The sequence below is a fragment of the Penicillium cataractarum genome (assembly GCF_028827025.1).
Source record: "Penicillium cataractarum strain IBT 29864 chromosome Unknown utg000008l, whole genome shotgun sequence".
In the NCBI taxonomy this organism is placed as follows: domain Eukaryota; kingdom Fungi; phylum Ascomycota; class Eurotiomycetes; order Eurotiales; family Aspergillaceae; genus Penicillium; species Penicillium cataractarum.
This window is the reverse complement of record NW_026622744.1, coordinates 4,521,178-4,539,699: the sequence shown is the minus strand read 5'-3', so window position 1 is coordinate 4,539,699 and position 18,522 is coordinate 4,521,178. Positions and strand designations below refer to the sequence as shown.

General features: G+C 48.3%; 9 protein-coding genes across 9 annotated transcripts; 2 read left to right on the top strand and 7 right to left on the bottom strand.

Annotated features, from left to right (window-relative positions):
• Window positions 1-1,779: 1,779 nt before the first annotated feature.
• N7496_010681 (uncharacterized protein) lies at window positions 1,780-2,193 on the top strand (the record flags this gene model as incomplete). The annotated part of the gene is made up of 1 exon (XM_056703594.1): window positions 1,780-2,193. One exon carries the CDS (start codon window positions 1,780-1,782, stop codon window positions 2,191-2,193), a length of 414 nt encoding a protein of 137 aa, XP_056552594.1.
• A 3,272-nt stretch (window positions 2,194-5,465) lies between these two features.
• On the bottom strand, window positions 5,466-6,087 carry N7496_010680 (uncharacterized protein; the record flags this gene model as incomplete). The annotated part of the gene is made up of 3 exons (XM_056703593.1): window positions 5,466-5,823; window positions 5,906-5,945; window positions 6,075-6,087. 3 exons carry the CDS (start codon window positions 6,085-6,087, stop codon window positions 5,466-5,468), a joined length of 411 nt encoding a protein of 136 aa, XP_056552593.1.
• A 4,450-nt stretch (window positions 6,088-10,537) lies between these two features.
• On the bottom strand, window positions 10,538-10,726 carry N7496_010679 (uncharacterized protein; the record flags this gene model as incomplete). The annotated part of the gene is made up of 1 exon (XM_056703592.1): window positions 10,538-10,726. The coding sequence occupies one exon, from the start codon at window positions 10,724-10,726 to the stop codon at window positions 10,538-10,540; it is 189 nt and encodes a 62-aa protein (XP_056552592.1).
• Window positions 10,727-11,049: 323 nt separating this feature from the next.
• N7496_010678 (alpha/beta hydrolase) lies at window positions 11,050-11,870 on the bottom strand (the record flags this gene model as incomplete). Its single annotated transcript, XM_056703591.1, has 2 exons — window positions 11,050-11,400; window positions 11,457-11,870. 2 exons carry the CDS (start codon window positions 11,868-11,870, stop codon window positions 11,050-11,052), a joined length of 765 nt encoding a protein of 254 aa, XP_056552591.1.
• Window positions 11,871-12,544: 674 nt separating this feature from the next.
• On the bottom strand, window positions 12,545-12,831 carry N7496_010677 (uncharacterized protein; the record flags this gene model as incomplete). The annotated part of the gene is made up of 2 exons (XM_056703590.1): window positions 12,545-12,679; window positions 12,766-12,831. The coding sequence occupies 2 exons, from the start codon at window positions 12,829-12,831 to the stop codon at window positions 12,545-12,547; spliced, it is 201 nt and encodes a 66-aa protein (XP_056552590.1).
• Window positions 12,832-12,864: 33 nt separating this feature from the next.
• Window positions 12,865-13,256, bottom strand: N7496_010676 (uncharacterized protein; the record flags this gene model as incomplete). Its single annotated transcript, XM_056703589.1, has 2 exons — window positions 12,865-13,021; window positions 13,099-13,256. The coding sequence occupies 2 exons, from the start codon at window positions 13,254-13,256 to the stop codon at window positions 12,865-12,867; spliced, it is 315 nt and encodes a 104-aa protein (XP_056552589.1).
• A 241-nt stretch (window positions 13,257-13,497) lies between these two features.
• N7496_010675 (uncharacterized protein) lies at window positions 13,498-14,621 on the top strand (the record flags this gene model as incomplete). Its single annotated transcript, XM_056703588.1, has 2 exons — window positions 13,498-14,288; window positions 14,339-14,621. The coding sequence occupies 2 exons, from the start codon at window positions 13,498-13,500 to the stop codon at window positions 14,619-14,621; spliced, it is 1,074 nt and encodes a 357-aa protein (XP_056552588.1).
• Window positions 14,622-15,136: 515 nt separating this feature from the next.
• On the bottom strand, window positions 15,137-17,463 carry N7496_010674 (uncharacterized protein; the record flags this gene model as incomplete). Its single annotated transcript, XM_056703587.1, has 4 exons — window positions 15,137-15,247; window positions 15,297-15,987; window positions 16,236-17,100; window positions 17,439-17,463. The coding sequence occupies 4 exons, from the start codon at window positions 17,461-17,463 to the stop codon at window positions 15,137-15,139; spliced, it is 1,692 nt and encodes a 563-aa protein (XP_056552587.1).
• Window positions 17,464-17,670: 207 nt separating this feature from the next.
• Window positions 17,671-18,522, bottom strand: N7496_010673 (Methylenetetrahydrofolate reductase 1; the record flags this gene model as incomplete). The annotated part of the gene is made up of 3 exons (XM_056703586.1): window positions 17,671-17,776; window positions 17,892-18,034; window positions 18,109-18,522. The coding sequence occupies 3 exons, from the start codon at window positions 18,520-18,522 to the stop codon at window positions 17,671-17,673; spliced, it is 663 nt and encodes a 220-aa protein (XP_056552586.1).

Here is an 18,522-nt window from a genome sequence, read left to right as displayed (position 1 = left end):
ACTTGCACAGGTCACATGGGACTTCTTCCTTGGCTATTGGTTCCGTTCAATGGTCTGAGAGTTAACGGTCGAGGCTATCGACTTAAAGACTGGATTCGGCGGGTCAAGTCTCAACGGTGATGGAACTTGATCGTTTCCGTGGAGAGCATCTGGACTTTCACAACTGTGATCACCAAAGCTATGAAGTCTACCGCTGAACTGGTACAGTAGAGAATGTATATATTATATCATGAAGAGATCTGCGGCCTATTTAACGCACTCATGATAGTCAGATTACATCCAGCAACAAAAAGAACACTATGAGCTCTTCGAAACGTCCTTTGTCTTCTCCTACTTTCCAGTCCTCCAAAAGACAACATGTACACCGAGAGGATGACAATGAGCTTCCGGAGCAACTCACAATTAATGACCTGAGAAAGTCAATTCGGATGGTGAGAACAAGGTCAAATAGCCCTCCCCCTGATTGTATAACAATGCTGATTCGAGATAATTCAGGCCCCCGCTACTCCAGCAAGCCTCACCACGGAGTTTGAATACATATTGCGTCATCACAATGCCCTCGCAGCCCCCATCGTCAGCCTTCTCGACTGGTAGCTCCGCTTATGGAATTGTTACATCGTCGATGATGCATTGAAGATACGGCTCGAAGAAGAGCAGGGCCAGCTTCAGCGGTCAATTGCATGGCTGAGAGCCGAATGCAATATATTACTCCAATGCTGCAACGGTCAGGCTCTGGAGCTACTTGGCAGCCGGAAAGCTGTGGCTGCCCTTAATGATGGAATCGTCGAGGCTTTGAACGCAAGCGAGAAACGCGCTTCTAGGATGATCGAGTAGAACCAGTCTTGCAAAGACGATGCAATGGGATAGCAGCCGAGTTGATCATCTCATTCCTGGTCTAACATGTATGTAATATGTTCGCTACCTTTGTTTCGTAATTTTTTTCAGCTGTTCTCAGCATCACTGTGCCTAGTTTTGTGCGCAAGTTCTTAACTGCCAAGTGGATGGTTTCAGAAAAGATACAACTCTATTCTCACTCTCCAACCCTTTATTTACACCCAAATTCCAGCATTAATAGCACTGGAACGGCCTTAGGATAGTATTGTTTTGGCTTGGGGGTATTTGCCGGAGATTGGTGTCATTGTGAGAACTATGATACTCTCTAACCTGCGGTATGGCTGACCACACTCGGCTTTATCACGGGGACGCTATGCGGATGAATACCAGTCGCTTTTCCGTCTTCTTAACTGATAATAATGATGGTCCGTTCATGATGCAGTCCTTCATATACCGTAAAATACTGTATAGAGGTGAGGCAGTTCAGAGTGGTCAAGAAATCCTTTTGCTGGTTGCGGTGCCTGTCGATACATTATTCTCTTTTTCTCGAACAAAATCGCAAAGTCGGTTGTGTGGTTGCGACTTTTAGGTTCTGTTGAGTCACAACTTTGAGTGTGAATGTTTGAGCAAGCGTGCATATGCAATCTTGAGCGGGTGACAACAAAAATTCAATCGAACGTCACTATTGTCTAACGCATCACCTCAGCTAATGAACACAGGAAGGATGCCATCATCGAAAGATTCAATCTTGACCGCCAGAGCTTCCTGCCGTTCTTGGAATACCACGGCGATCATCTCTCAATCATGATTCCCGAGCCTCACCTTGCCGACCGACCAGTTGAGCATGAGAATTGACGCGCATTGGGATTCATTCAGTACGAAAAAAAGAATGGCCGCATCACGATCGCAAATGTATGTATGCAACTACCTATCGATGGTCTGACTATGGGATTCTCAATCAAAGATGCGCACGCTGCCCAAAACCATCTGGTTGGACGCCACGGCGACGGTCTCAAGCTGGCCGCCCTGATTCTCTCTCGAGATCGCTACAATGTAAGTATCGCCGGGAGTGGGTGCAATTGGAGGTTTGACATGCACGCAGACACCGCTTCGGTATATTGTACGGTCGTACCGTCTCAAAAAACCAACTCGATCGAGTGGAACGACCCCGCCCTGGATATGGCAAACCTTCGTTACCATGTGGGAAGGGACGTGGCAGTTGTGATCGGCGCGACGCGGGCCAAGTCCAGCCCACCGGTAGCGCCAGACGCGTTTTTGAATTGGCTCCGCTTGGCGACGATGAACATTCGTGGCCTCACCTACCCTTCCGGCTTATCCCCACACCACATGGGGACTTGATTCTTGATCCCCAGCTCCGAGGTTAGCTTTATCACAATGGGATCTAGAATAAAAGAATCATGGACAAATTATGCATGGCAAAACACTTGCGGTTTAAACACTGGGTTATTCAACGCCTTCATCTAAAGGATGGTCCTCCGTTAGTTGATTGTCCCGTATAAAGAGATGGGCTACAAGTATTCTGCTCTTCAAGTGTATTGACCATTCTCGGATCACTCATATACCCAAAGGCCGTTTCAAACCCCTCAAATATGATATATAAATATACCATAGGACTCATTTATGGTATTTTCTGCCTGAAAATATTCCTATCCATTTGTGTGCTGGCTGTTGTGTCAGCCGTTGGGGTAATGTTGGTACAGATCTGAAAGCCAGATTTTGTCGGCAGTCTAAGTGGCGGCATGCTAGAATGCGGTTGATACTGACCTTGGCGCTGAGTCCAGAGCGGTGTATACCACCTAGATGGAACATAGGCAACTGGAGATATTAAATCGCTTCTAGATTTTGATAAAACTTTTGTTAGTCAGGTTGGAGCATCTGAAGCCAGGAGAGAGGCTCAAGTAGGAGTTCACTGTATTTGACCTTGATGATAATTATCACGTGGGTGAGGGCATTTTTTCCTTACGTAGGGCTAGGATGAATTCCACGTGGGACAATCTTTGGAATACAGTACAAATTGGTTTCATAACCCTCTATCATGCTAACCGTGACAAATTCAATCATGGTACGCAAGAGTCGTGGACAAGGAGGCGAGCACTGCGCAGAGGTGTCTGCCCATCGCTGTGAGTACTGTATAGTACGGTGAGCTTCGAGAATTATTTCTCTTTCGAGACAAGCATTCCCTCCCAGTGCCACACTTCAAACTAACTCGCGAGTTATTAGGGTAAAGGAAATGATCATCATCATTGACAGTATGGAGACGGAGATATATTGGTAGTGTAGATATTCAGATTCGACATACATTCGGAGAGACCAGCTTTACTATCATTCTTTGGCTGGTTCTTCGGAACATTTCTGCAAGTCGATCTGATGTCGAATAGTGCTTCTCACCAAGCCCTTCCCCGTTCGACTCACTGCGTCCTTCATGTAGCGGGTCGACAACCTTCCGTCTTTAAGCAGTTCGCTGACCACCTGTATATTTCCTCGCTTAGCTGCGAGGAGCAATGGATGCTCAAAATGATTATTCTCCAAGTTTGGATTGAGATGAAAGTGCTGTGATAGTGCCCTCACAATCTCTACGTTTCCATGGCGGGCCGCGATGCATAGGGCGGTATCTCTAATCATGCAGGTTCGCTCGTTGACCAACACCTTTTCACCTTGATTCACAAGTAGTTGAACCGTCTTCAGCGTTCCTATCTTCACGGCTTGGCAAAGGGGCGGATCACCTCCCCTCGCATTGATGGCAATCCCCGGGAAGTCGAGGAGCATCTTCAACGCATCATTTCGCCCTAACTGCACAGCGAGTTCCAGAGAGGACTGCCCTCCGGCCGTTTGATTCACATCAACCCCCGGTGTCTCCAGCTAGGCTTGTAGAATCGTTGTATCTAGCCTCAGTATGGCGTGATGTAGAGAGCTCAAGGGCGTGTCATACTTCCCGCGACCGCCGATGAAGTTGATGTCTACACCTTCATGCCGGAGGAACCGTTTTGTAATTTCATCGAACTGTGAGCCTGACGCTATCCATAGCGGCGTGTTGCCATTTTTGCTAATGGGATTGGGATTGATACCGGGATGGCTTAGGAGAAGATCAACCAGTCTAGGGGAATTTATTCGCACGGCAAGATGGAGCGGTGTGTGACCCTTCCGATCATACCTTTGCATATCGTCTTTTCTTTCCCCTAGAAGTTGTTTTATTGCCTTGGGTGAGCTATATGGTATGGCTTGGTGTAGGGGTGGATCGTCGCTCTCCAGAATTTGTTGCCTGAAGGCTACAGGGAGCAGAGGGTGCGATGTTATTAACTCCACCATCGGAGCTCGGTTTGCCTGAATCGCTAAATCTCGTGGAGAGTGGCCGGCATAGTTCTTGATATCAAGGTTGGCTCCGCGTATTAATAGCATTCGTGTAATACCAATCCGGCCCCAGAAGACTGCCAAGTGTAGCGCCGTCCCTGCTTGCCTATATTGTGTGTGAAGAGTAAGGCGAGATTGATGCAAGACCTTCTTTAATAGATTCTTAGCGATACTAAATCCGGCGTATCTGACGACATACCACAGGGCATCTTTCTGTTTGCGGTTCTTAAGGCGGGTGTCTAAATTGGGCTGCTTGTATAAGACCTTAATCACAGCCACGGACGAGTGCTTGATCGCTCTTATCAAAACAGTCTCTCCTCGGTAGAACGAGTTGACATTGGCCCCGTGCGTAATCAAGTCCTCGAAGAGAACATAATTGTTGCACTTTGCTGCTAGGTGGAGCAGGTTGCTGTTGCGATACTTGATATTCAACCGGAGGGTGAAGAGTCGCAACTTGGAGAAGAGTTGAACCGAGGATCGTGTCAAAGAAGTCACGTCTTCCACATCTAATTAGAATACAATCAACTCCATAAGCTCATTCGGTAAGTTCGGTAAGTTTGTCTAGAAAGTCTTAGTTCTTCCCGTTCTTCGATTGCCGGCGGTTAAGAGAAAAGCAGATAATACACACCATGGTCAGATTTAGACGTGGTCGTATTAGGGATGCGTTGCTGGACTCCCCTCGGACAAGGGTGTTTTTATAGCAATTTTAGCCAAGAACCTTATGATTAAACTGAATTTGAAAACCACTCAAAGTACATTTGTGCTCCTGGGAGCTTTAGGGCTCTGATCCAGGAACCACACGGTGGGGAATGGTCTAGGTGACATCGATATTAAAATTTTCAAGTGGTACCCGCAAATCGAATTAGACGAGACTTCCTTCTTGGAAGGCTTCTGCCCTGCTCAGCATCCCGGCCGGATCTAGACGCCGGCCTTTTGCAGATTTTGTCCACAGTTGACTTGACTCATTCCAAGCTAATAATCCCCCACTAGAATATGCGAATCCCAGGCACACACGTTTTCTTTTAACCTCAATTACGGCTACATTATCACGTATGAAAATGGGTTCTCGTGGGAATCCGAATAATGGCGGTGCAAAATTAATGGCACAGCACTACAATTCAGCCTTTCAAAGAGACTCTTAAACAATACAAATCCATTCTTCCTGCTGTAAATCAAAATTTCCAATGTTGGAACAAACAAATTCAAAACTGACATGTACAATAGAAAATCGCAGTAAGCTAAGTGTCGCCCGCGACATCAGTCTATTCCTTCGCATACCTCACTTCAAAAGCTCTGATCGACGTTTTCTGAATTTCCTCCTCCTCATCGTCATCGTCTCGTTCTTCAATATCGCCCATTCTGAGCCGTTCTTCTCTGTAGTGGTGATATCTTGCAAGCGCTTCGGCTTTGCGGTTTGCCTTTTCTTTTTCACTCATAGTGTCCCACTTCTCTGAGCGTCTTAATTCCGCTATGTAAGTCCATTTGTTGAATCGGAGTAGCTCTTGTTTCTCAGCTTTCTGCCCGGCGCTGGGAATATCGGCGTTTGACGACAGAGGCGGCTCTCCCGTTTCTTTAGGTTGTTGGGAAAAAGTACTGTCTTCCTCTGGCTCCTGCTTCACTCTGATCTACGGACAGTCATTCTCGAAATTGCCTTGACAAGTACACACGGTGACTTTTAGCGCAGATCATCTATTAGACCCACCCCATTAAGTTGCGGTCCGGTGTGTTCCCCCGAGCTTGTACTGTGACGTTCAAAACGTGGGGCCCTCAACTTGATGCGTCAAGCCCAATAGATGATCTGCGCTAAAGCTTAGCAGAGGGGCCAGGAAAAGTACCCCTAATATGGCTAACATGAATTCTCAGAAACTCACAAAACACTCCCATGTGTGGAGACTCACCAAAGAGTGAAAGGGAAGGGCTAACACTCAGGCGTCAAGAAGCAACGGGATACGTGCATGAGTAAAGCTCCCATAAAGGCATGACTCGGATCTAGTTTTAATAAGTATTCGCCCCCGCCTGGTTCTCTAAGCGTAGCGAAACGCTGGTTCCTGGAGTCACCGCGAAAAGCACAAAGTCTAGTCTGTGCTCCCTGTCGGCTAAGGTCGCTCCGTCAGAAAGAACCCTTGTACGAAGGTTTCGGTTGCTACGGATTCTGGTATACCACCTGCTTAGGAAGCATCATGTCTCATGCTGCGGAATGTCCCGTTGACCCGCCCCCTTACACCAGACACGGTTCGTCGCAATTGCTCCTGACAGGTACATTCTCATCTAAAATATCACAGACTGGATAAGTGCACTTGACTTTTGGTCGACTTTTGAATCCTGGTCCATCTTAAGAAAGTTGAAGGAGAACTGGCGTTTTTCCAAAGCGATCTTGAAGACCGCGGACTGGAACTCGGCCAAAAACGCCTTACAAGCTCGCGGGGAAATCGTTAAGGCTTTTCGGTAAGCCAAATATTTGGGCGATCGGGTTGAAAAAGGAGCATCACTGGAAAGGAGAGAGGCGGATCAGAGAGTGAAAACTGTCTTTGCACAGTTCGCTGACTCAATGAACAAAGTGGAGTTTTTTACAGGTGGGAACAATCTAGCCTAAATGTATCCAAACTGTGGGCTGACTAAGCGTAGATTATCGGTTTGCGGCTGCGATGAACTTTGTGGACAAGAGTTGCGTGGAAGTGTAGTCTCAGTGTGTACTGGTCAACGGAATTTCGAGAATAACTGTACAAGGGATGGTTGCTAGAGGAGGCTCAGCTTCAGACTTCTGTAGTATCCTCCTGTTTTCTATACTTCCTACACTTCGTCTTTTGATACAGTACAGGGATTTCGAAAACAGTTTACCCCCCAGACACACACGCTTTCTTTCCCAGCGCCCCACTAAGATTGTGCTAGGCTAATTTTGGCTAGATGATGCCCCTTCCCCGAGATATGACGCCGTATCATTGGCTTCGGCAGGATCTAGAACTCGGGCGATGCGGACTAGGCGCCAAAGTGTGTCTCTGGGAGATGGCGAAAAGGCAGAGAAGGGACACATACTGTAGTAGAGGAAGTTCATTCTCTTTACCGCTCCGCACGAATTTTCGAACTGTTCGAAGTTCGCGAATTTCAACGAATCGAATCGAATTCGAACCTTGGTTTTCGGGCTTCGAATCTATGGGCGATTCGATTCGTCGAAATTCGCGAATTTCGAACAGGTTCGCGAACTAATATCTATTATGAAGGGTTCGCTCCTGCAGACAGCCTTAACCTCAACAACCGTGACCACTTTATGCATTGGATTCGCACATAGAATGGTGTTCTAAGCACGGTTCATAATTTTGATTCTGAGCTGTAAATATGTTAAACTACGCGTAGAACATTAATCTAATGTAGAAACCATAACTATTCAGACTTCCAACGTTGAGCATCTTTCAGCCTTAATAAGGTCCTAAGCATTTTGCCTTTTATGGAGAAACGTCGAATTCCCAGTACATCTCTCCCACCATTGAATAATCTCTCAATATCTACCTCTGCTGCTGGTATCGCAAGGTGATCTTGTGCTACCTGGGCCATACAAGTAAATTCAAGGCTGTTGGCCTTCTACCAATTTCGTATGAACTCAGTCTGGCTCTGGCTTATATCGAAACTAGTACTGATTGTAGGAGTGTCGAAATACTGGTCGATATCAGACTTAGCGACGTTATACTGTGTAGGCTGAAAGGCTTCCAGAAATCGATATTTAAAGCTCTTGTAACTAGTATTCGGAGCCGTCGACATAGGCTGTTTGGGGGTGGGATATGCTTTTTTTAGGAACGTCCTGATTCGGTCGATGATCTCCTCTCCACCTGGTAGCGTTTTGAGCTACTTGGTCTTGATTCGAGGGTCCAGAATACTTGCGATATATTATATGTCGTTGTCTTTGACGCGGTCGTGGTACTGCTCTAGAAGTGTGATTCCATCAGAGATAGGAATAGTTAGTGCTGGCGAGATATTCTGCCACTCGCCTCGCCGTTCCTTAATAGCTAAGAGTATAGAACGGAGCTCCTTAAATATCCGCGCCGCCATATGAATTGAAGGGCTATCTCGAGAGATATACTTAGTATATTCGTTGAAGGGAGCCAGGATTTTCTTGATATCTGAGAGCTGCCTCTAGTCCTTAGGTGTGAGACGTAAGGCTTCGATATCTGGCTCATCGTTGACTGTATCTTCGAGCTGCCGGCGACACTCTTTAGCTCTCTCGATCATAACAAAAGTAGAGTTCTATCGAGTATCAACATCGTAGTGGATGGCTTTTGTACAGCTAGGTCGATTATCCCACTTTTGTATTCGCTGAGGAGATCGCGCAATCTAAAGGATAAGTAGTCGAAGCTTTGTAATAGGGGAAGCAGGAGCGTTGATCGCCTTCTAGCTCCTCTTAGCAATATCATCAAGGAGGTCACAGGCTTCCTTATGTGAACTAGCGCGTAAAGACCTCAATATTGTTTTTATAACCAGATTCAGGATGTGTGTAAAGCAGCGGATTTGGGAGTTCTGAGTAAATTTCATGGTCCCTTCTCGGATAACGGTATCGGCTAGGTACTCATCGTACCGCCGAGATAGCTTTTGGAAGAGACACCGGTGTAGCGTATCATTGTTAGATGCGTTATCAGCTATAATACAGTAGTCATAACTTTATTAGATATATGAAACCTCTCAAGAGCCGTCGCGACGATATTAGTAAGGTTCTTTCTAGAGTGGTTGCCTTCGATTTTAACAAACTTAATATAAGCTCGATATTGCTGGAAAGCAGACGACATCCAGTGAGCATTGATTGCTAGTATTGATAATGAATTCTGGCTTGTCCAACCATCAAGAGATAGCGCGATTGAGGAAGCCGAAGCCATTAAGATTCGAAGTTCACTATCAAGAGCATTAAGTCGAAGATATAACCGGCGCGAAACAGTATCCGCACCCGGTATAGACTCCTTAAATCCCGCCGACTTCAACATAGCCTTAAATGAAGGTTGCTCGACGTATGTAAATGGCTGATAGGTCGATATAATCTAATTCAAGATAGCCTCTTCGAATAGAAGTTTCTTTTCCTTGGAAATCCACGAGCTTAACAGTCCTTGGCGCTCTGGATGACCGTCCTCAAAGAGCCTGTGGGTTTGCTGTAGGTGTTGTTTTAACGCTGTAGTTGAAGATCGTAGTTTCGATGTAAATCGAAAGAATCGATAAGTGGATGGCGATACAATATATAGGTGTTTAAGTTCGAGCCGCTCCTTATTTCCGAATCTCTAGGTACTAGATTCAGGTGTTATACGATAGTATTTCTATACCCAGCTCCGCTCTTTCGACCTAGTCTTATCATTCTGCTTGATTTCGGCCGTCTCAACCTCGTATTCGACCTGAGATATTGATTGTGAAGGGTATATCTCCGTATCAAGGTTCGATAAATTCCTAGAAACATTGCTAGGAGCCGTAGGAGAGGTTGAAATCGGAGTCGGTGACTTAGCGGCGGTCCGGACCGCCGCCTTCTTTCGTGGCCGCGGAAGTGGTTTATCCTCTGTAAGGAGGCCATATTTATTAAGCGCCGCATAATCGCGTTTATTCTTCCTAGTATTAGGATAGTCGAATATCGTAGCAAGTGGAGATGTCATCTGTAACGCTATATTAGTACATCGTGCTTGTGTCTTAATTGATCGCTTACTTTGGAGCACCAGAAGGGGTGGTTCTTAGTAGCTTTTGACTAGGGTTCGGATGTTGTTCTTGGTAAATGCACGTACGCGCGGAGACGCGTTTCTTGTAGAATCCCCGCTAGCCCGATTAGACTATCCATAGACTCTGCATTGAATACAATGTGTAACTATTGATATTTTGGCTCTGTATTGATAGACTACGTGTATCTTAATACGTTCTATGAGCTGGTATAATTTAAAGCAAAACTGACCACGTATTGGATTGCGGTCTTGTTAGGAACTCTTGGGAGTAGAACTATATATTTCGGAAAGAGCATTGGGCAAAAAATTGCCGAAATTGAAAGTGCCCTACAGCTTATTCAACTCAAGACCAAATTGCTCAATCTTTATATCAGACTAAATGTAGCTATCTTTGTATTCATTTATTAGCTGATTATTAAACTACCTATAGTATGAAGTGTCGATTGCTCGCTATGGTGTTGAACAACAGATAATGTCAGAGTGATTTACCGCCTTCCCAATGAGGCTTTAGTACCAAAAAGTTCGCGAACTTCGAATCGAATTCGAATCGATCTTGAATTCGACCTCGTACGAATCGTTATGTTCGATATTATTTCGAATCGAATCGAATCGGCCAAAAGTTCGATTCGATTCGATTCGTGCGGAGCGGTAAGCCTCCGCTACCATGTGGGGAGGGACGTGGCAGTGGTGATCGGCGCGAGGCGGGCGCTGCGACCGCCGCCGCCAAAGCGGTGTGAGTTTCGGCCACGCTTGCCGTCAAAGCCAGCCACAATGCGTTGACCGATGGCCTTGGACGAGACGCCAGCGCCAATTTCGATATCTGGCTCCTCGACAACCATTCCCGACATGAGGATACCAGTGACTCGGTGGTTACAATCCGAGGTGGTAAGCAGTGGCGAAAGTACGCGCAATACAAAGAGGGGGTCTTACATGATTGCAAATCTCAGGTTGCCTCAGTGGTACCTGACGAGTCAATACAATGCTGATATCTATTTTCCTGACATTTTCAAACTCTGGTTAACAAGTTTGTTACAAATTAATGCACATGACTTCAGATCTCTCAGGCTCAGTTACCCTGCAATAGCAATGCTACCCTCTCAGAGAGTATGCGGAGGCTTGCTTTCTTTGCCCCTCATGGTGAAACCCGTCGCAAAGTTGATCGAGTTCTTTCCTATAGTTTCCTGCTTTCGCATTTTTCACGGCCAATCTTTGCAGCCAGTTCACAGGCTTCAGCAACCTTGTCAGGCATGCTCAAGAATGGAGAATAGGAGCTCGAGCATCTAAACTGACTGTACTCGACGAGCAAGCTAGCCATAGACTCCTGAACTGCCAAAGGAATTGCCTTATCATCTTCACAGAAGAGGTACATGCAGGCCAGGTCATGCCAAGGCTCGTGAGCGACTATATCCTCAAACACAGCGCGCGAAGTGTGCACAGTCCTAGAGCTCCATTTCTCCTGATCCTGCGGGGAGGGGTCATTATAGCAAATCTCTGGTGCCGCTTCGGCTCGGCAATAGTCGCCCTGTATGCAATTAATGCGTGCAAAATCACACGTGCAGTGAAGAGGGAAATACTAACATCAAGTTTCATCCATGGTAGCCATTTTCCTCCAAGCATATCCAACAGGCTGGTTCCTGACTTGGCAACAAATGCAGCCATATATACCAGCATAATGACTCCACCGTCCTTGCCTGCCTTCTGCCTTTCGGTATATCCAAGTCCTTTCACTGCGCCGGCTCCAACCATACCTCCATATGAATGTGCCACAACCACAATTTGATTGCCCTCGTCAGATAATCTCTCGATCTCGTTATGCACGGCGACTGTGTCGTCTACGAGGCCCTTGGTTGGAGGCTCTGCCCCAATAGCTGGGAGTCCCACGGCCACACTATGAAAGCCACGAGCGGCCAGGACGGCCCGAGTGTCATCAAAGACATCGGGAAGATGCCAAGCTCCGGGGATGAAAAGAATAGTAGGTTTGGATGAAGTCATTTTGCTCAAGGATGTAGGTCTCTGTGAAGGTGAGTTATTCGCGAATTGGCATGGTTCTTATACATGCGGCCAGAATGGTGTCGACTAGAGCACGGAAATAAGCATCGGCAAGGATCATGATCCATCGGAAGTAGGTGAGCGAAAAGTTAGAGATAAAGTAAAGCTTCCGATGTGAATGGTTCTTTCCTCGATCGATGTAACCAATCGTGAAGACTCTTTGGCCTACTAAAGGTTACGCTTCCGAAGTGGGTCATTCCCCACATCCGAAACACGAGGTTCATCATGCGGGTGAGTTTATTTTGCGGGGAAGTGATCAATCCGCAAGTGCGGGGATGGCAACATAGGGTTGTTGGGTAGGCATAGCCTTTGTTATGGCCACATTTGCTACCTTCCTAAATCTGTAGTACAGCAAACTGGGTCTGAAGTCTCGTTCACATGCGAAATTTTGCCTTGGGCGCTCAATACAGGCCATGCCAAAATAGCCGATATTGCGTTCCGGCACTTTAGCTTCAACCTAAAGGAGAATCTCGGGGCAAATATCGGACAATAATGTCTCAGAGGTAATCAAATCCCGCCATGGAGCACAAATGGCTCTTGGATCCTACGAATCTCGGTTGTTTTTGGAATTGCTCTGACCCTTGACTCTATTCCTGGCGAGTCTCATTCAAATCGGACTAAAGGTCCGCCCATTTCAGCACCGGCTTGATGACCTTTCCTGAGTGGAGAACTTTCAATGCTTGTACTAGACGGTCTGCATCATAAACCTTGGCCAACTTGTCGACCGGGAATTTGCCCTCTTTGTAACCACCCTATCAATTGAGGCAATAGCTAGAGAAAAAGAACGCAGGAGACATTAGCTTAGCACAAAATTACCAGTTGCAGAATAGTGACTTACCTTGGCTGGGTTAGAAGATCCCTCGATGGCACCGACAATACGTTTGCAATTGATCATAAACGACATGCAGGCACCTCTCCGTGGTGCTAGGGACAGTATTCAAGCATCGCTTCGGCGCTTGAAGAAGCCAAGACCTGCACGACTCATCTCTGGGTACATTATGTAGGCCCGAACCATGGGGGAAGTCGATAGCATAGCAATGAAGACAAATTCTCGATTCTGGCTTGTCCAAACGTAGAGATAGATCTTGTAAGCTCTGTCACTGAAATTCCAATATCAGGATGGCACTACGTGGAAACCCTCAAATCACACGGGAAGAAAGAGCATACATACCGTATTGTCTTTGCGAATAGAGACAATTGGATCGCAGGCGACCCGTCAGTATGAGATGCAATTGTCTGTTCACACCGGTGTCTCCCATGTAATTCACGGATATTGAGATGCTTGTTGACGGTGTGGAAGGTGTGGACGTTGGACGGTGAGGACTGCATAGAGAGGCGGTAGCCTTCGTTCAATTCATGACCATAAAGGCAAGGAGACCTCAGCTACAGAAAAGACACATTCCTTCACTGCGGTAGGCAGCTACGTATGAGAGATGTTGCTGATGAGGTGAATTCGTATGATTTCAGACGAAGCCATACTGGGGTATAAAGGAGTGGCTTCGGCCCCCGGTTGGCATCTCAATCATCGCAATCATTAGAATCGTTTCTCATTCCGGCATATCACCAAGTCATGTCTTCGTACCAACCGTGGGGCCGTTTTATTCTTAACGAGATAGGTATCGAGGAGGCTCGAATCTGCTGCGGGACTACCAAGACGGGCGTCCCGTGCAAGAACTCCATCAAAATCCAAGACATCAAGGCTGGCCAACAGCAACTGGCAAATCTTGCAACACGATCACTCGACTTCTCGACTTTACGACCTATTTTATGTGATATTGCAAAAAACTTTCTCTGTGCCAGATGGCACCGGCAGCGACAGGCAAACCACGTTGGCCAGAAGTGGTATGAGGCCGTGGCTCGCAACGCGGAACAAGCGGGTCACATCTCCGAGGATGCTTCTGTCGCATTTGATACGGATGCCAGTCAGAGCCAGCGGCCCACTCTCACGACTCCCTCAGAGTCGGAGATTCCCCGCAGGGTTACTCGTCAGAACGAGGAGAGACAAATGCCACCGGGCCGTGACCCCGTTCCTCTCGAGCCATTAGAAAGGACAGTTCGATACGTCACGGCATCGATGCTGCGCACCGACAGTGTTCCGTGGTGTATCTCGTCGGCCGAACCAGCCACTCTATCCGGGTTCAATATCGGGGCGGGGATGCAACATCTGGAACTGCACAGTCTCACTCGTAGCGACGAGGTGTCTCTTATACATTGTCCCTTTTGTCTGGGTGATGGGGAAGACCAGGCGGATGAGAGCGTGATCCTACGTTGCAAAGCGTGCCGGGGATTAGCTCATCTAGGCTGCGTGGAGGAGTGGCTGGAGAAGCGCGAGGTGGTATCTAACGTGTCCTGCTGTACCTGGTAAGTCTCAATTAGCCTCCCTAGTTACTTCAATTGCTCATACGCCGTAGCCGAAGGGACGACGCTCTGGATGCCCTGCTCCGCTTGCCGAGGACCATCACGACAAATCCCGACATCGATGTTGAAAACGCGAGAGTACATGCATCTCCAGTGGCGGAAGAGACGAATACCATCGAAAACCCTCGGCGGGCCGGTTCAGCCCGTCTCCCGGCGCAGTCAGGGTCGTCGCGCCGCAGATCAACGGTGTCTGACGCGAGACGCAGTGTCCGTCGGTCAGCCCGTCTGGCTAACACCACTCCGCTTCGCCGGTCGTCGCGTCTGAACCGATCATAACCACAAGGTGGTGCATACGTCGGTGGTAGGTAGATGAATGAGTGTGTGGGCAAGGGGTCAATATTCATTCGCAATGTTTCCTCACATACCTAGACAGTTGTTAGATGACAATCCATTCTGGTCACCGCCACGAATCAAATTGCGCTGCATATGTGCGAGAAGACTAGTAACACGCACCCTCAATAATCCATCAAACTTTAGTGGTATGGATGCGGAGGCGCGGAGATTTGGGTGTTCGATTGTAGACTGTCACGGGCGTGCAATAGCGTTGAATAATACGAATCAGAGCCAACTGGACGCCTGCGGAACACGTAGAATGTTATATCATACTTGAACGGAATACAATGAAATTACCGTCTGTGCTCTTCGCGCCTTCCCATCAAAGCCTCATATGCTGCAGAGAGTGCAGACCTTGTCCGAATGTTACTGGAGAGTAGCTTTGGCGTCCTCATATGCCCCTGGCGAGACTCGATCGGACGGGACTCCATAAAAAGCTCGATCATCGTTCAGCGCAATCATGGCATAATATGTCGATGTGTGAGACAGACCGGTAAAGAGGCACATTCGGTGTGTTTGACGAGCGAACTGCTGGCGGCAGCCACAGGGCACCATGTCGCTGGGGAGGGCTGTACCAAAGGGTCAGAGTTGTTCCTCGGATGATTAATGACCACTTACCTGCTTTATCGTGGAGAAGCGCTGTTTCGCCACTTGCGCAATTACCTTCATGCAGCACAACATGATAGTCTGGGCCGCCGGGGCCGAGCGTGCGAAAGGATTCCGCCTCATTGTCTTCCCAACTGACCAGAATGCCCCCCGGTATGGCTTCAACTTGATGCTGTGTGGCAGATATCGTAGTCGACGTCCAATCTGGCACATGAATTTCATTTCTGCAGGTCGAGACGTCGGATGTGCTTTGAACATGGATGCAATCGATCGAACCAAGAGCTCTTCCACCACATGGCAACAGAAAAACGGAGCGTTCGGGTCTGCCAGTTTGCTCGGAGACCAGGGCCGGCAGAATGACCGGTGGTGCATACAAGCAAAGTCCAACCATCGGCAATGTATCTTAAGCGTACCCTGTCCTTTGTCAAAGTATACGTCGACGTTGCCGGCCGATCCTCGGATGTAGACTACCTGAATATGGTCGGTGAACTTCAGCAGAGCGAGGCAGGCTCGCAGCGCTCGGTCGACTGCTCTCGCGAATGTGGTGTCTGGGACGGTGCAGGGCTTTGCAACCTCAAACAGTTCTTGCAGGTGCTCTTCGACGGTCCGGATAGGGCAGTGGGTACGCAGCATGTGCCACAGCGTGTCGGGGAGGCGTGTCGGGCGCTTGCCGAGGCTGTCCCGGATTGTGTTCGTGGTCTGTCTGCATCAGTTATCAAAATGCGACATTGTCTATCCCCAAGTACATACCTGATAATTGCTTCTCTCGCTGTAAAAGAATTCCTTATCAGCTGACTCACGCAGCAAGTATTGCCAGATCCGACGCACCGCCAGTGGCTTTAAAAGAGGGCCTATCATCTCGGCGTCGGCGGAACGGGCGTGCCTCCGCAGGAGATCGACAAGTAGAGGCAATACTGTGTCTTCCTGCTTGCGTAGAGCTTCCTCCCATACCTGTTGCACTTGGCGAGCCGCATTCCGCCAGGATGCCAGTCTGCGTCGATCGCGGCAGGTGGTCGAATAGGCGAAATTGTACGCGAAGAGGAATGCGCCGCCCACATGGAATTGGTCAAGGTGATCCCATTGTGATACAGCTGCCCTCGAAGCTGGGGATCAAGAATTAAGTCGCCATGTGGTGTGGAAATGATACCGGCAGGGTAGGTGAGCCCGCGAATGTCCATCGTCGTCAAGCGGAGCCAATTCACAAACGCGTCTAGCGCGACCGGTCGGCCTGACTTGGCCCGCGTCGCGCCGATCACCACTGCCACGTCCCTCCCCACATGGTATCGTACGCTTGCCATGTCGAGGGCAGGATCGGTCCACTCGATCGACTTGGTTTTCTGAGATGGCGCCACAGTACAAGAAACCGATGCGTCTGTGTGCATGTCAAACCTCCAATTGCAACCACTTGCGGTGATACTCACGTTGTAGCTATCTCGAGAGAGAACCAGGGCCGCTAGCTTGAGACCTTCGCCGTGACGCCCGACAAGATGGTCGTGAGCGTCTTTAGTTAAGCATCCCATACCAAGAGCATTGATGGGGAGTCGCATGCAAGCATTTGCGATGGTGATGAAACCTAGTGCGCGTCGATTCTCACGCTCCGCTGGCTGGTCAGCCAGGTTTGGGTCGGGAACAACGAATGAGAGATGGTCATCGTGATCTTCCAAGAATGGCTGGAAGCTCTGACGGTCAAGAGTGAATCTTTCTATGAAGGTGTCCTTCCTGCGTCGATCAGCGTTTGTCCAGCGAAGGAGGTCGGTACGTACCAAATTTGATACAATTCCCGAAAGAATATCCTGGCATCCAGTCCTTGACGTAGCTGGGGAGATGCCGCAAGACACCACGCGTCAGGGCGACGCTCGGTAAGCGAATGGCGGTTTCTGACTCTGGAGCAACTCCCGTTCAAGCTGCTCGTACTTCTGCGCTATCGGACTATCATTCTCGCTCGCGTCGGTGCTGTGATCCGTTGTGATTCTTAAATATCGCATAGGTGAATCAGGTGTGAGTTGGCACTGGGAAGGGAATTGACTGGAGAAGGGTGGCGGCATTTATATTCTGGCTTCCGTATTGAACTCGCGAAGCCTATTACAAATATTGAGGAACGGTCAACCTTCTATCATACAATAACAGTCTCATTATGAGGGACAAGCGCCTCACTTCCTTGAGACTTGTCTGTCGACATTAAGAAGCGAACCCTGTTATATTGTTGGCGCTATGAAATTGATCTTTAACGTTGACGGCGGGACTCACCCTTTTCGGGTGATGCGTTAGGCAACGGTGACGGTGTTCAACCGCTGCTTTCCTGTTACCCGCTCAATATTGAGTCTACACGCTTGCCGCTCGGTACTCATCCCATGTCTGTGTGCGAGCGACGTATGATAAGTTCCGGTTATGCCAGAATATCGGCCGCATGCCTTCGATTCTCCGGCACAAAGTAAGTGACGGCCACCATGGCAGCACTCGCTGAATGGGGGATTCTTTCGATGGAGTGAGACCTAGTTTCCCAAACATGAGTTTTGTTGCCTGCTCCAGGTTCATTGTGTAGTTAACCCAAGGGTGTCAGCAGTGGCTCATGAACTGGAGCGATCAAATCGATTGCATCAATTTTACAAGCGCAGATGGTTGATGCCAGAGGCAATCAACTTTCGGCACATGTCTGCAATCAGGCACTTGCTAATCTCTCGCACAGCAGTATCGTTGTTGTTGACGGGCTCCAGGGCTTTCATCCACCCTGGCGGCACACGACTCTTGGTCTAGTTAGCTCGTCGAATGAAAAAAGCATATTGCTAGATAGTCATGATACCAGGGATGATTAGCACTATAACACCCTTAGCTCGGCACTTTTTCGCCCACTCAATGAATTTGTTGTCCACATCATAAAACATTTGTGTAATGACGAAGAACTACCAGCATCGACTTTCTTCTTCAAATGATCAATCAGGATATCTACATCCGCATTATCATCGGTACCTTCCGGGTAGCCTCCCACACCAATGTCAAAGTGGCTGCCGTACTTCTCGCGAATGTATTTCACCGGGTCCTTCGCATATTGAAATCCGTTCTCTTTGGCGTCCCGAGTTTCCATGTCCCGAGGCGGGTCGCCACGCAGAGCCAAAATGTTAGTGCAGCTAGCCTTATAGACAGCCAGAAAAGCCCGGTCTATCCTTTCGAGCGGCATATCGGTGGAGGTCAAATGCATGCATGTCTCCAGACCATAGACCGATTGAGCCACATTGACCAT